Below are 14,054 nucleotides of genomic sequence, written 5' to 3' on the forward strand. Positions count from 1 at the left end.
CCACGTAAAATATGCTAGCAAATTCGAAAGAGGACAAAAGCAGAAAACATGAATACTATACCTTGGTATAGCAAATAAAAATAAAGAAGAGTGGCCCGAGGTACTGTACAACAAAGAGCAAAGTTGTGTATGACAGTCTGAATTTCTCCTTTGGGAACTCTTGCATGCAGACATATTTTCCAATGTATGAATCAATGCTTATATTCCGAAAAGGTTCATCTGTTAAAGAATTGTATATCATAAAAGGCAAAGAACCAGCCATGGCTACAATCCATATTGCTGTGATTCCAATGCAAGCATGTGTGTTATTTGGTCTCCATCCACGAGGATTTATGATGAGTTGATGACGCTCAACAGCAATGAGGACCAAAGAAAAAATAGAAACAGTGACTGAAACACACTGAATATATTCATTCAGCTTACACATTACTTCTCCAAAAATCCAGTGATCCATCAGGGTATAAACCAAAGTAAACGGGAGACACATTATTGTTGCCAAAAGATCAGAAAATGAGAGGTTTACAATAAGAATATTGGTGACGTTGCGCATTTCTTTTTGCTTCAATATAATGATAATAAGAGCCAAATTTCCAGAGAGTCCAAGTATGATAACAACTCCATAGGCCAGAGATAAAGTAAAAATTATTGCCAATGGCAAAGTACAGTCTTCGTCCAACTGCATATTTTGGAAGAATGATTCATTAGTTGACTGATTGTTGTAGCCTGTTGAGAAATTCATCTTGCAAATTGTTTGATAGTGACAGCAATGACACCAAAAAGAAGAAGGGAAACTAAGATGCTTCAATGTTGCAAATGATATGATTTTCTAGCTTCCATTCTGCATGAGGTAATCAGTAAAGTGTTCATGCTGAGACCAACTATGGATAATCTGTGGAAACATAAAATGCAAAATCAAGTTATGCTTCAGATATACCTTTTTCATCTTTCTACAAAGCAGTTTGGAAATAAACGAATCTCATCAATAAATTTGACTTCAGCATTTGCTGACTGGCTACCCAGAGGCTCACCTCTTTCACATTTTCAGTTCTAATTAATTCTAAATAGTTTTCTGGGAGGACTATGGATTAAAATTTTCTAATCAATAATGACATAGCTATATGGATTACAAAAGTCACATTTCTCAATGCCTATCCTATAATAGTTACCATGACCCTATGTCTACCCTAAGAGTCAAGAGCACAGGACTTACAGTAGTCATCACAACATATAGGGCTTTTTAGACCTTAATAACAAGGCTGAAATTCCTATGCAGACTCCTGAAGGTCTAATGAGGGAAATCAAGAGATTTACACAAATTCCTGTAAATTCTGAGAGCCAATAGTGCTTGAAATTGTCAGGCAAAATATGAATTTTAGGTTTATTCTGGAGTTACAAATTACAGTAATTCATATTGGGAAATAGAGATGAGTGAATTTATTCAAGGCTAATTGAATTTTTAATAAAAATTTGAATTCTCTAGATTACATTTTTTGTGATTCGATTCATGTGAATCTGCTGTAGGTTGCCATTTTAACCCCTTAATGACCAGAGCTTTTTCGATTTTTCATTTTTGTTTTTCGCACCCCTTCTTTCCAGAGCAATAATTTTTTTATTTTTCCATCAATATAGCCATGTGAGGGTTTATTTTTTGTGGGATGAGTTGTACTTTTGAACAACACTATTGGTTTTAACATGTCCTGTACTTAAAAACAGGAAAAAAATGCGGTGAAATTGCAAAAAAAGTACAATCTCACACTTGTTTTTTGTTTGGCTTTTTTGCTAGGTTCACTATATGCTATAACTGACCTGCCATTGTGATTCTCCAGGTCATTACGAGTTCATGGACACCAAACATGTCTAGGTTCTCTTTTATCTAAGTGGTGAAAAAAATTCCAAAATTTGCTAAAAAAAAGAAATGTGCAATTTTCCGAAACCCGCAGCATCTCCATTTTTCGTGATCTGGGGTCAGGTGAGGGCTTATTTTTTGCGGGCCAAGGTGAAATTTTTAATGATACCACTTTTGTGCAGATATGTTCTTTTGATCGCCCGTTATTGCATTTTAATGCAATGTCGCGGAGACCAGAAATAACATAATTCTGGCGTTTTGATTTTTTTCTTGCTACTTTGTTTAGCAATTGGGTTAATCCATTTTTTATTGATAGATCAGGTGATTCTAAACACAGCAACACCTAATATGTGTATGTGGGATTTTTTTTTATTATAGCTTTATTTTGATTGGGGCAAAAGGGGGGTGATTTGAACTTTTAGTTTTTTTTATTTTTTTAATTTTTAAGCACATTTTTACTTTTGCATGCTTCAGTAGCCTTCATGGGAGGCTAGAAGCATGCCACGCTTGAACGGAGTACCTCAAAGCAGGGTACTCTGACTGCTGACGTACTATCCCATCAGCGGTCAGAAAGAGGTTAATGATTTGTACACAGTCAGAAAATGGGTGGAAAAATATAACACCTGGCCTTTCAAAAATACTACAAAACCCACTCTCTCCCCTGCCTGGTCCTCAGCCTAGCACTCTTTGGCCACTTTCTTACTGCTCCATCACACATAATGTCCTTAAGTGCGCATGAAGTGAGGATTCAAAAGTCTGCAGTCTCACAAAGTGACTGCAGACTTTCATGAAAAACCTGAACACCCCTTTTAACTGATTAATTTAAGAACCATCAACTATATTTTAAAGCTGATCTTTCAATTGCGTTTTTATTTTACATGGAGAGCCATCTTCAGTTGCTGTTGTTTCATTGATTCTGGAATAGATTTTCTTTTTTTTTTTTTCTGTGCCCCTTGACCCCAAACTTATGCCCTTCAATAATAATGGTGCAAAATTTTCCCTTCAACCAACTATTTCCACACAATGTCGTGTTTTGATATGCAAATGTCATAGGAGAAAAAAGCAAACATCCAGTTTGGTTGAAGGAAAAATTTGCATCTGTATTTCTGGGTCGGCATACATTTGGAATGGAGGAGCACAGAAGGCAAAGATAAACTATTCCAGAATCAGTAACACCAATTGGAGGAGGTACTTAGTATAATTGGTGGAGCAGCACCAACTGGAGGAGGTACACAGATGATTTTTTTTTAAAAATCCAGTGAAAAGTCTTCTTTAAATATTGCATTTTTATTCTTTGAAAGATCTGGAATAATAATAATAATATTAATAATAATGCATTAAAACTAATGCAACTATACTAAGCAAATCACTTTTTATCTAAATCTGCTAATGACTTTTCCAAGAATGACTATTATAATATTACGTTTAGGTCAAGCAGTTCTAAAACTCTCAATTTTGAAGGAAACAGATGTAGAAAACAAAGTAATTATCTAAAAGTAAACATGTCAGTGTAACAAACTTAATGAGTTAGAACTTCTTGACCAAAATTAAGAGTAGCTCTCTTGAATGCTTGACTGGAACAGCTATTTGATCCACAAAATGAAAAAGTACTAAGGAAAAGTGTAATCAGCTCCTCGCAATGGTGATTAGCTAAACCACATAAACTCACAATTAAGTTCTTTCTTATTGTGACTCACAAGAGAATTACAGATGTTGTGCATGTTCTCCGATAAGGGGGAATCAATTTGAATATGAAGCAACTCATGCCAGGGCTAAAGTATGGGCAGGGAAGATGCATTGTTTTACATTTGGTAGAATATTAAATATTAATGATAGAACCCCAATCTTACTGACATTCTATCATTTAGGTCCCTTATTCAAGATCAGGATTGCCAACTGTCCAAAAGTTCCAGGACAGTCCTTAAAAAATAAGGCACGTTTTTCCCTTGTCCGTAGAAATAAAATGAGGCATCTGTGATTTATTTGAAGCTGAAGAAACGTGTACGAAATATTAAGACTGTAATCATCGTAATTTTATAGTGCAGCTGATATCTTCAAACCAGAATTATGGGCTGTAGACACGGATCACTACTAGTATCATAAAAATTTAATATGGTTTTCCAATTTGTCTGTAAAAAATATTGTCTGTGATTTTTTGAAAAGTTGTTCAGAAAAAATAAAAAGTCAAGTTGGCAATCCTGTTCAAGACCTCTGCCTGTTAATCAGGACATAGAGAAATCAAAACATCCATACACTGCAATGACAGCACATAATGTCAGTGATAATTATGCAATGCTTTATTTCTCCTGTGGTATATTATAGGGAAACTACAATATTTGGTGTCAGACTCTCCCAAGACTACAACTAATTGTTGTGGGTCAAAATCGCAGGCTTCCTGTGGCTGGCTCAATGTGTGGAGACGCTTTTAAAAACTGGACAACCCTTTCAAACTTTTAAGTTTGGCCCAATGTTATTATTGTCTTTATGCGGAATGTGTCATCAGAAAATGACCTATAGCCTAAATCAGGTATTTGAGTTACACATATATTTTAAAACTTTTTTTGCAAAGTTTTTTTTTCTCATATCAAAATATTTATTAACAAACACAATTTGTAGTCTTGCAATTTTTACACTGGTCAGTAGGGCTATTTTATACTCATATTTCCTGCCCTTTCAGGAAGGGCTTTCAGTAGGCAGATTATCATCAGAGACAGTATTATAATTACAGGTAACACCTGTATAAACAGCTAATAACACAGGAACAACAAGTCACAATAGATTATTTCACAAGTCACCCATTTTTCCTCCCTTCTCAAAGACCTTTGCACACTCTCATAAAATGCTTTAATATAAAAAATAAAGTCAAAGTCTGTTTACTTATGCTAATGTACATGTGTAGTTCCTGAAAATACAGAAAGTTATAACATAAAATTGCTTGGTGGTCAATGTAATAATTACATAATTGCTCATTTTTATTTTTAATAAAAATTGTGATATGAAAAAAATTGTCCACAATTTTTACAAAATATATTTAATGCAAAGGCCATTTTCTGATGACACATTTACTTTAATGGGGGGATCTGGGACTTTGCAAAAATCAAAAATTGTATCTAAGCACTAACAGGCAGGTAACTGCAATTTACCTGCCTGTTGTGCATGGTGCCGTTCTCCTCCGGCACAGTGTTCATAGAGCACTCCTGTAGTGGATTCAGCTCCCTCTGCTGATGCAACAAGGTGGGACTTCTGAGGTCATTCTGATTATGAATGCAAGGCAACAAACCAGCTCACCCTCCACAATCTGCAGCAGGATCAGGAGTCTGCGATCAGCACAGCTGCAGGTGCTCATTAGATACAGGAAAGAAAAAATGTGATCCAGCTCCTGATATGTTACAGATAAAATCCAAGATTTATTATTATTAATTTAAAATAGAAATATCCAAAAACATTTGCCAAAGGATATTTGGAAAAAGAAGGGGGAAAACATGGGAGGAAAAAAGGACATATATTCGCCATACACGTTTCAAACAGGACATGTTCTGGCTGTCAATCACAATGATCTTGAAAGTCCAGCCCCATCTACAGAGCGGACCAGAAAAGAAGCCTCCACTCTGTAGATGTGACGTCGACAGAAGTTTCTGAACCCCTGGCAGGAGCGTTTGAGACCGCTCTGTGCCGGGGAAAAATGGCGCCGAGCTCAACAGGCAGCTAAGTTGCAATTACTTGCCTATTAATGCTTAGGCACATTTTTTGTTTCTTGTAAAGGTCACAGCTTTCTTGACCAATTGAATTTAACATGTTCCTCATTATGCTCCAGCTCATAAAATCTAAATGAAAGTGCTTGATGTTTGTGGTTATTACATGACATAATTCATAAAATGTTATTTAGTTATAACTGGCAAAAGCGAGTTAAGTACCTTCAGCAAATGACATGTCAAACTTAGAAAAATGTCTATTCTACTGCCGAACAACACCTTAGACAAGTAATATTACCATTCAGCTTACAACAGAAAATAGATTCCAAGCTCATCCATTTATATTGCCTTAAGCCAGTTCTTTTTTAAGAATTGTATTTCAGGTTTGCTGATCTTTCCCCTTCCTAAACAAGTTTGCAAACAAGATAAGAGAAACACTTCTCAATATAATAACTAATTTCTGTGCTCTAACAATCACCAGGTTCTTTACAAAAAGGTTTTTCTGTATTCCAAAACAAATTCAAAAATGAAATTTGTCTGTTCGATTTTACTGGGAAATTCAATTCGTAGAGAAATTATACTCCCCAAATGTAATGTCTCTTATATAGTGGCATGTAAAAATTTGGGCACCCCTTGTCAAAATTACTGTTATTGTGAACAGTTAAGCAAGTTGAAGATGAAATGATCTCTAAAAGGCCAAAAGGTAAAGATGATACATTTCCTTTGTATTTTAGATGCAAAAAAATAAAATTCAATTTTTTACATTTTAACAATTACGAAAAGGAAATTGTGCTGATGCAAAAGATTGGGCACCCTTGGAGATTTGTGGGCTCAGATAACTTTGACCAAGGTTTCAGGCCTTAATTAGCCTGTTATGGTTATGGATTGTTCACTACCAACGTTAGGAATGGCAAGGTGATGCAAATTTCACAGTTTTATAAAAACCCAGCCTCCTCTAATCTTGTGCCAAAAAAATTCAGCCATGGGTTCTTCTAAGAAGTTGACTAGCACTCTGAAAATAAAAATGGTGGAGGCCCACAAAGCAGGAGGAAGCCATAGGACGATAGCAAAGCGTTTTCAAGTTGCCCTTTCCACAGTTCAAAATGACAGTTTACAGGAACAGTGCAAGTAAAGATAACATCTGGAAGACAAGCAAATTTTCAATGAAAGCTGCTCCTAAGATTGCTAGAAAGGCAAATCAGTACACTCAATTGACTGCAAAAGACCTTCAGAAAGATTCATTAGACTCTGGAGTTGAGGCACATTGTTCTACTGTTCAGAGACACCAGCACAAATATGGCCTTCAAGGAAGAGTAATCAGAAGAAAACCTTTCCTGTGTCCTCACCATAAAATTCAGCATTAGAAGTATGCAAAAGAACGTCTATACAAGCCTGATGCATTCTGGAAACAAGTTATGTGGATCGATGAGGTTAAAATGGGAATCTTTGGCCACAATGATAGAAAGTTTGCTTTGAGAAAAAAGGGCAAAGAATTTCTGGAAAAGAACATCTCACCAACCATTATTCATGGGGGGGTGGATCAATCATGTTTTGGATTTATGTTGGAGCCAATGGCAGGGAGAACATTTGAGGGGTAAAGGGAAGAATGGATTCAATGAAATTTCAACTGATGCAAGCATAACAACATCTGTAAAACAGCTGAAGTTGAAAAGATGATGGCTTCTACAAATGGATAAAAATCCTAAACACACTTCAAAATCCACAATAGACTACCTCAAAGCAAGCTGAAGGTTTTACAATGGTCCTCATAGTCCCCTGATCTGAACTTCATTGAAAATATGTGGCTAGACATCAAAACTGCACTCTATGCAAGATGACTCAAGAATCTTACAGAACTGGAAGAATTCTCCAAGGTAGAAAGGATGAAAATACCTCAAACAAGAATTGAAAGACTCTTGTCTGGCTACAAAAAGTGTTTATAAGCTGTGATACTTGCAAAATGTGGTGCTACTAGGTACTAACCATGCAGGGTGCACAAACTTTTGCATCAGCTCATTTTCATTTTTGCAATTTTTAAAATGTAAAAAATGACAATTTTTTTTGCCTAAAATACATAGTAAATGTGTCATCTTTAATTTTAGGCCTTTTAGAGATAATTTAATCTTCAACTTGCTTAACTGTTTACAATAACAATAATTTTCATGAGAGGTGCCCAAACTTTTACATGCCACTGTAATACTCTGGGATCTTTTTAGACATGATCCCCATGTGCTCCTGCCATTATTTTCAGCGTGTCTAAAGGTAATTCCATCTGTCTTTTGTTGTACAATAGTAACCACCCAAGGAAGACGGTTGAGTCTCTCCCATGGAGCCAGATGCTACGAGTGCGGAGAATAGTTAAGGATGAGAATAAGCTGAACAATAGACTTGATGAGATGTGTCATAAATTCATCAGTAGGGGTTATCCAGTGGGACATGTTAAACGTTTTAAAGAAAAGGCTATGAATTTGACTTCTGATGAACTTTGCCGTAAACGTGATAAAACGACTAATAGACGGGTACCATTTGTGTCTACTTTTTGCCCTATTAGTAATGAGTACTAGAAAGGGAATTTGGTTACTTGAAAAGGTGCCTGGTGGTGAATTTTTGGGAGCTTGACTCCCTTCCAAGGAACAAGTGCTTTTAGTTTTTATTTACCATCACAAGGAAATGAAAGAAACACTCTCGTGTGCTGCTAAATCCACAGGGATTGTTATGGCAGGGATGCAGGAAAGGTTTTCTTGTGATGATTCTTCCATGAAGGCCATATTTGCGCAGGTGTCTCTGAACAGCAGAACAATGTACTACATGTCAGGAACACCGCACTGCACTTGCTCACTGAGCCAGAGCGCATGTCCTGAGTACAAAAACTGTGCACAAAGATGCCAGCGGAGCGGGCAGTAGTGGTGACAATGCATGCTCCAGGACCTGAAGCACATGACTGCTGGGGGCGTGGCCTAAGCTCCATGGAGCTACTAGCTGCAGGGAAACTCCTAGAAAGGTAACTACAAGACAATGTTACTAAGGGGCATAGACAGAGACAGGAACCAGATCAAGCTGAGGTCAAAGCACGAGATAGCAATGCAGTACCAAAGGATTAGACAGAATGGATAGTCAGGACGTAGCAATAGATCAGAAAACCAGAACGGGCATTAGACGGTACAATAGGGATAAACTGTAATGGAGTAACGATAGCCAAGCCAGGAGGTCAGAACCAGAAAAGACAATGGTACCAAAATGAGAGACGGAGTACAGAGTGAAGGAACAAGCCGGGTCATCCACGGGAAGCACGCAAACAACGCAGAGTACACGCACACCAGGGGTCAGACACACCAGAACAGCAGTATAACTGACAGAGAATGCTAGTTTGGAGTGAGTATAAATACCCCTCCCAGATACAAAGAGAGGCTGGCAAAAGTTAACCCTGTAAGAACAGGACATTAGCCATGTCCTAACTATGACACTACAACTCCAGAGTTTTCTGAGCACACAAATCTCCAAGGGTGCCCAAACTTTTGCATTGCAATTTAAAATGAAAAAAAAAAATGACAGTATTTTTTTCCGAACTAAAATACAAAGGAAATGTGTCATCTTTAACTTTAGGCCTTTTAGAGATAATTTCATCTTCAACTTGCTTAACTGTTCACAATAACAGTAACTTTGACCAGGTGTGCCCAAACTTTTGCATGCCACTGTATATTTTTATTGTTTTTTTCATGCAAATCTTAAACTATAGCAACTTTACATAGGCCAGAAAAATGACAATATATCACACTATCCTCTTATTGACACTTTTTATGCCACATTTGGACATGGCACAAATTTTGCTGTGGATTTTGCAGCACGTTTTTAACCTGTTACAAAATGTGACTTTTTAGACAAAATTTTGCAACAACTCAGCATGACAAAGATCATACTGCATATAGAAAATCCACAACCTTCCCCACAGTCTGCACAAATTTCTCCTGCCACCTAGAAAATGGGTTTCCTAATACCTGGGTTACTAGCCTTATGATGTACTTGGGGGGGACTTCAGTGCAGAGCAGACAATCTGAATATGGCCTCGGTGTCGAATAATCAATATTTCCCCTTTCTTTTCTTTCTTAAAACAGATTCATACTCCCATTTAGCAGCTTTTATTATCCTCTCCATATCTTTTCAATTTTCTTTTTTTTGAACAAGGATGCAGGAAATAAAGAAAAAACTGGATTTTTAAAGGTGCTCTAAAAAGCAGAAGTTAATCAGAAGTCCTTGTACACAAAGGGGGATTGCACTAGAGTCAGTGTGTCTCCAGCAGAATTACGGTTGAAAATGAAGAACAACGTGTGAAAATGGTGGACTACCTCAACAATGTCTTGAAAGATGGCAGTCATCCAAGAGAAGATTACAAAGAGCTATTACAACTATCACTTCTATATCTTGGAGGTTGGGATGAAAACGATTTCGAATTTAGGGTTCCAGGGGCTCTGACTGAAGCAAGGTGGATGGCAAAGGCCATACATGTACTCAAAATTGTGCTATTCACTACACAATTGCATATGTCTAACACCGAATTAAAAGGAATAAGAAAAGTAGCACGTTTTCTCTGATATATGTCCACTTTTGGCACGAGGCAATTGTAAGACGATGGGCTCCAAAAAATGATATGGAGATGCTACAGCTTTTGCAATATTATCCAGATAAAGATGTCAGAGAACGGGCCCTCACAGTGGCTAAGAGACACATTTGGTGTCTGTCAGAAACTAACAGGATTGGCATTTTTGGATGAACATCGGTCAGGCTGAGAAGGAGAAGATGTTTGAAAATTTAGGAATGAAACCTGAAAAGAAAAAGGAACTGAAACGGTTGGAAGGTAAAAACCTAGTTTTTGAAGGAAAAGACCTCATCAATTTTGTTACAAGTAAAACAAAGACATTCTTTGAATTATTTGGAATCCACGATGGAGAAGAATATTGCAGTGATACACTAAGAAACTCCGTCAATGCTCTTAGGCTATGTACCCACATATGCAGAAAATTCCTGGCTGAAAACCGGACTCCTTCCCAGAAACAGGCATTTTTGCATAAAAAAACGCGCGTTTTTTATGCTTTTTTTTCCAGAGTGTCCCCAGTCTCATAGAAAATAGTTAGAAATGTGGATTTTTCTGCGAAATTAATGAGCATGCTGCGTTTTTTACCACAATGCGTTTTTCATGGAAAAAATGCATCGATATGCACAAAAAGTGCAGAATTCATTAAAATGCATAGGATGCTTCTCTTAAGCGTTTTTAAAGCATTTTTGCCAGTAAAAAAGCTTAAAAAAATGAGAAAAAAATGCTTACGTGTGCAGTGCACATACCCTTAAGGTGGTGAATGACACCGCAGAAAGGGACATTGCTCTGATAAAGAAGTTTAATAATTCAATCAGAGATGAACAACAGAAACAGTTCTTGTTAAGAGTTGTCTTGTATCATAGCAAAGCCATCACCAAGCGAACAAAAGGAGTTGCATCTTTCACAGCACATTAGTATAAATCATTTAATATGTATGATACTGCCTATCAATGTTACTGTTTACTGTCACTATTATTCTAAGTCTTTAATTGTTTGAATTTCTAATAAAATACTTAACATTGAAAATCTGTTTTTTTTTTATTAAATGGATAAAAGTGTGCAACCTCTAAATATTGTTTGATCGTCTTGAAATTTGGCATATATACTTTTTACATTAGTGAGACTCGGGGCGTAAGCAAAGTCTGCAAAAATTTGACATTTTAATTTTTACCATACAAAATGAAACACCCTAATATATATATATATATATATATATATTGTGGATTGTGGCTTGTTCACTATCATCATTAGGAAAGGCCAGGTGATGAAAATTTCCCAGCTTTATAAAAACCTAGCCTTCACTAACCTTGTACCAAAAAACAACTGCCATTTCTAAACAGCTGCCTAGCACTCTGAAAATGAAAATTATGGAAACCCACAAAGTATCGGCTATAAGAAGATAGCGAAACCATTTTCAAGTTGCCCCTTGTTTAATTTGAAATGTAATTAAATGCTCTCAGTGGGAAAAACAAGATAATCTTGTAGTAATGATACCTTTTAATGGCTAACAAAAATAAAATAAATGATGTTACAAAGCAATCTTTCGAGACTCCTTAGGTCCCTTCCTCAGGCAATGTATAACAAAGTATCTGAATAAACATATATAAAAAATATATGCACAAAAAGAACAGAAAAAAAGAGGCATGACATAATAATGTTAGCCATAGAAAGGTATCATAACTACAAAATGATCTTGTTTTTAACACTGAGAGCATTCTTTTTTTAACTGGCTAACATGATATCAAACACTTTTTTTTTAAATAAATGTAATTAAGAAATGGCAGTGAAATCAAGATAAGGTCTGGAAGACCAAGCTAAATTTCAGTGAGAGCTGCTCGTAGGATTGCTAGAGAGGCAATTCAGAACCCCTGCTTAACTGCAAAAGAACTTCAGAAAGATTTAGCAACTATGGTGTTGTGCATTGTTCTACTGTTCAGAAGCATCTGCACAAATTTGGCATTCATGGAAGAGTCATCAGAAGAAAACCTCTCCTGCGTCCTCTCCATAAAACTTAGCTTCAGAAGTATGAAAAAAGAACATCTATACAAGTCTGATGCATTTTGGAAACAAGTTCTGTGGACCGATGAGGTTAAAATGGGACTCTTTGGCCACAATGTTAAAAGGTATATGTGGAGAAAAAAGGTCACTGAATTTCAGGAAAAGAACGTCTCACCAATCAGTAAGCATGGCAGTTGCTCAATCATGCTTTGAGGCTGTTTTGCAGCCAATGACACAGGGAACATTTCATGGGTGGATGAAAGAATGGATTCAATGACATTTCAACAAATTCTTGATGCAATCATAACACCAGCTGTATAAAAGCTGAAAGGATGGCTTTTACAAATGGATAATGATCCTAAATACACAACAAAATCCACAGGAGACTACTTTAAAAGGCGCAAACTGAAGGGTTTACAATGGCCCTCACAGTCCCTTGATCTGAACATCATTGAAAATCTGTGGCTAGACCTCAAAATAGCAGTGCATGCAAGATGACCCAGGAATCTCAGAGAACTGGAAGAATATTCCAAGGAAGAATGGATGAAAATCCCTCAATAGAGAATAGAAAAACCCCTGGCTGGATACAGAAAGCATTTACAAGCTGTGATACTTATAAAAGGCGGTGCTACTAGGGACTAACCATTTCAAAGTGCCCAGTCTTTTGCTCATTTTCTTTTCTGTAATTTTTAAAATGTAAAAGATGACAATATATTTTTTTGCCTAAAATACAAAGGAAATGTGCCATCTTTAACTTTAGGCCTTTTAGAGATCATTTAAACTTCAACTTGCTTAACTGTTCACAATAAACAATAACTTTGACCAGGGATGCACATTTACATGCTACTGTCTACTGTAGTTACCTTCTCATTGAATGATTAAAATATTAAGATCCTAACTTTAACTGTTGCTAACTGCTTGATTAAAATCAATGAAATTCTCTTTAAAATAATATATATATATATATATATACACATATATATATATATATATATATATAAAATAAAAATAAAAAAATAAAAAATAGGCAGCACTCCAAATTAAATGTGAAAAAAGTGGATACTTTACTGATCCTCAGGTGGCGACATTTCAACGGTGACCAGTCTTTATCAACTGTTGAAACGTCGCCACCTGAGGATCAGTAAAGTATCCACTTTTTTCACATTTAATTTGGAGTGCTGCCTATTTTTTTATTTTATTAACTTGGCTGTTTGGACACTGCTGAATAAGTTTTGCACCAATTGTATAATTTTGGTAGTGCTGCCCTTATTTTTTTTTTATCGATATATATACACATATATATATATATATATATATATACACAGGGTGGGCCATTTATATGGATACACCTTAATAAAATGGGAATGGTTGGTGATATCAACTTCCTTTTTGTGGCACATTAGTATATGGGAGGGGGAACTTTTCAAGATGGGTGGTGACCATGGCAGCCATTTGAAGTTGGCCATTTTTGATCCAACTTTATTTTTTTCAATGGGAAGAGGGTCGTGTGACACATCAAACTTATTGAGAATTTCACAAGACAAAACAATGGTGTGCTTTTTTTTTAACGTAACTTTATTCTTTCATTTTGTATTATTTCCCTATGGGTCCAAGAACTTACTAGCAGTTAGTTGTTAAATATCTGCCTATTCTGGCCTGCGATGATCATTTCTGAGTCAGGTCTGTCACAGGTTGCTCCTGTCAGTGATTCTTCTGCTTCCTGTGATGTCACATCTTTATGCTGCTCTATTAACAGGGAGTCATGGCCGCTCCTCGGCATGTCTGCATGATGTCAGCAGTGACGACCCATCGACAGAGTAGAGTGGAAAAGTAAGAGATGCTCTGGTGACTAGAAGACAAAAGAAGCTGGAGATTCACCACCTGAGCTGAAGAGATCATCACAGGTTAGAACTGTAGTTAGCAAAAA

At 36.4% G+C, this 14,054-nt stretch overlaps 1 protein-coding gene across 2 annotated transcripts in view; it reads right to left on the bottom strand.

Annotated features, from left to right (window-relative positions):
- Positions 1–14,054, bottom strand: part of NPY1R (neuropeptide Y receptor Y1) — a 115,944-nt gene that overhangs the window by 6,080 nt on the left and 95,810 nt on the right. For both annotated transcript variants that reach the window (XM_073576872.1, XM_073576864.1), the window contains exon 2: positions 62–889. In XM_073576872.1, the coding sequence (XP_073432973.1) occupies positions 62–739 (678 nt within the window). In that variant the 5' untranslated portion in view covers positions 740–889. The remainder of the gene's footprint in view (positions 1–61; positions 890–14,054) is intronic.

This window comes from Dendrobates tinctorius, unplaced genomic scaffold (assembly GCF_039654945.1).
Source record: "Dendrobates tinctorius isolate UK_male_01 unplaced genomic scaffold, ASM3965494v1 ptg000008l, whole genome shotgun sequence".
Classification (NCBI taxonomy): Eukaryota; Metazoa; Chordata; class Amphibia; order Anura; family Dendrobatidae; genus Dendrobates; species Dendrobates tinctorius.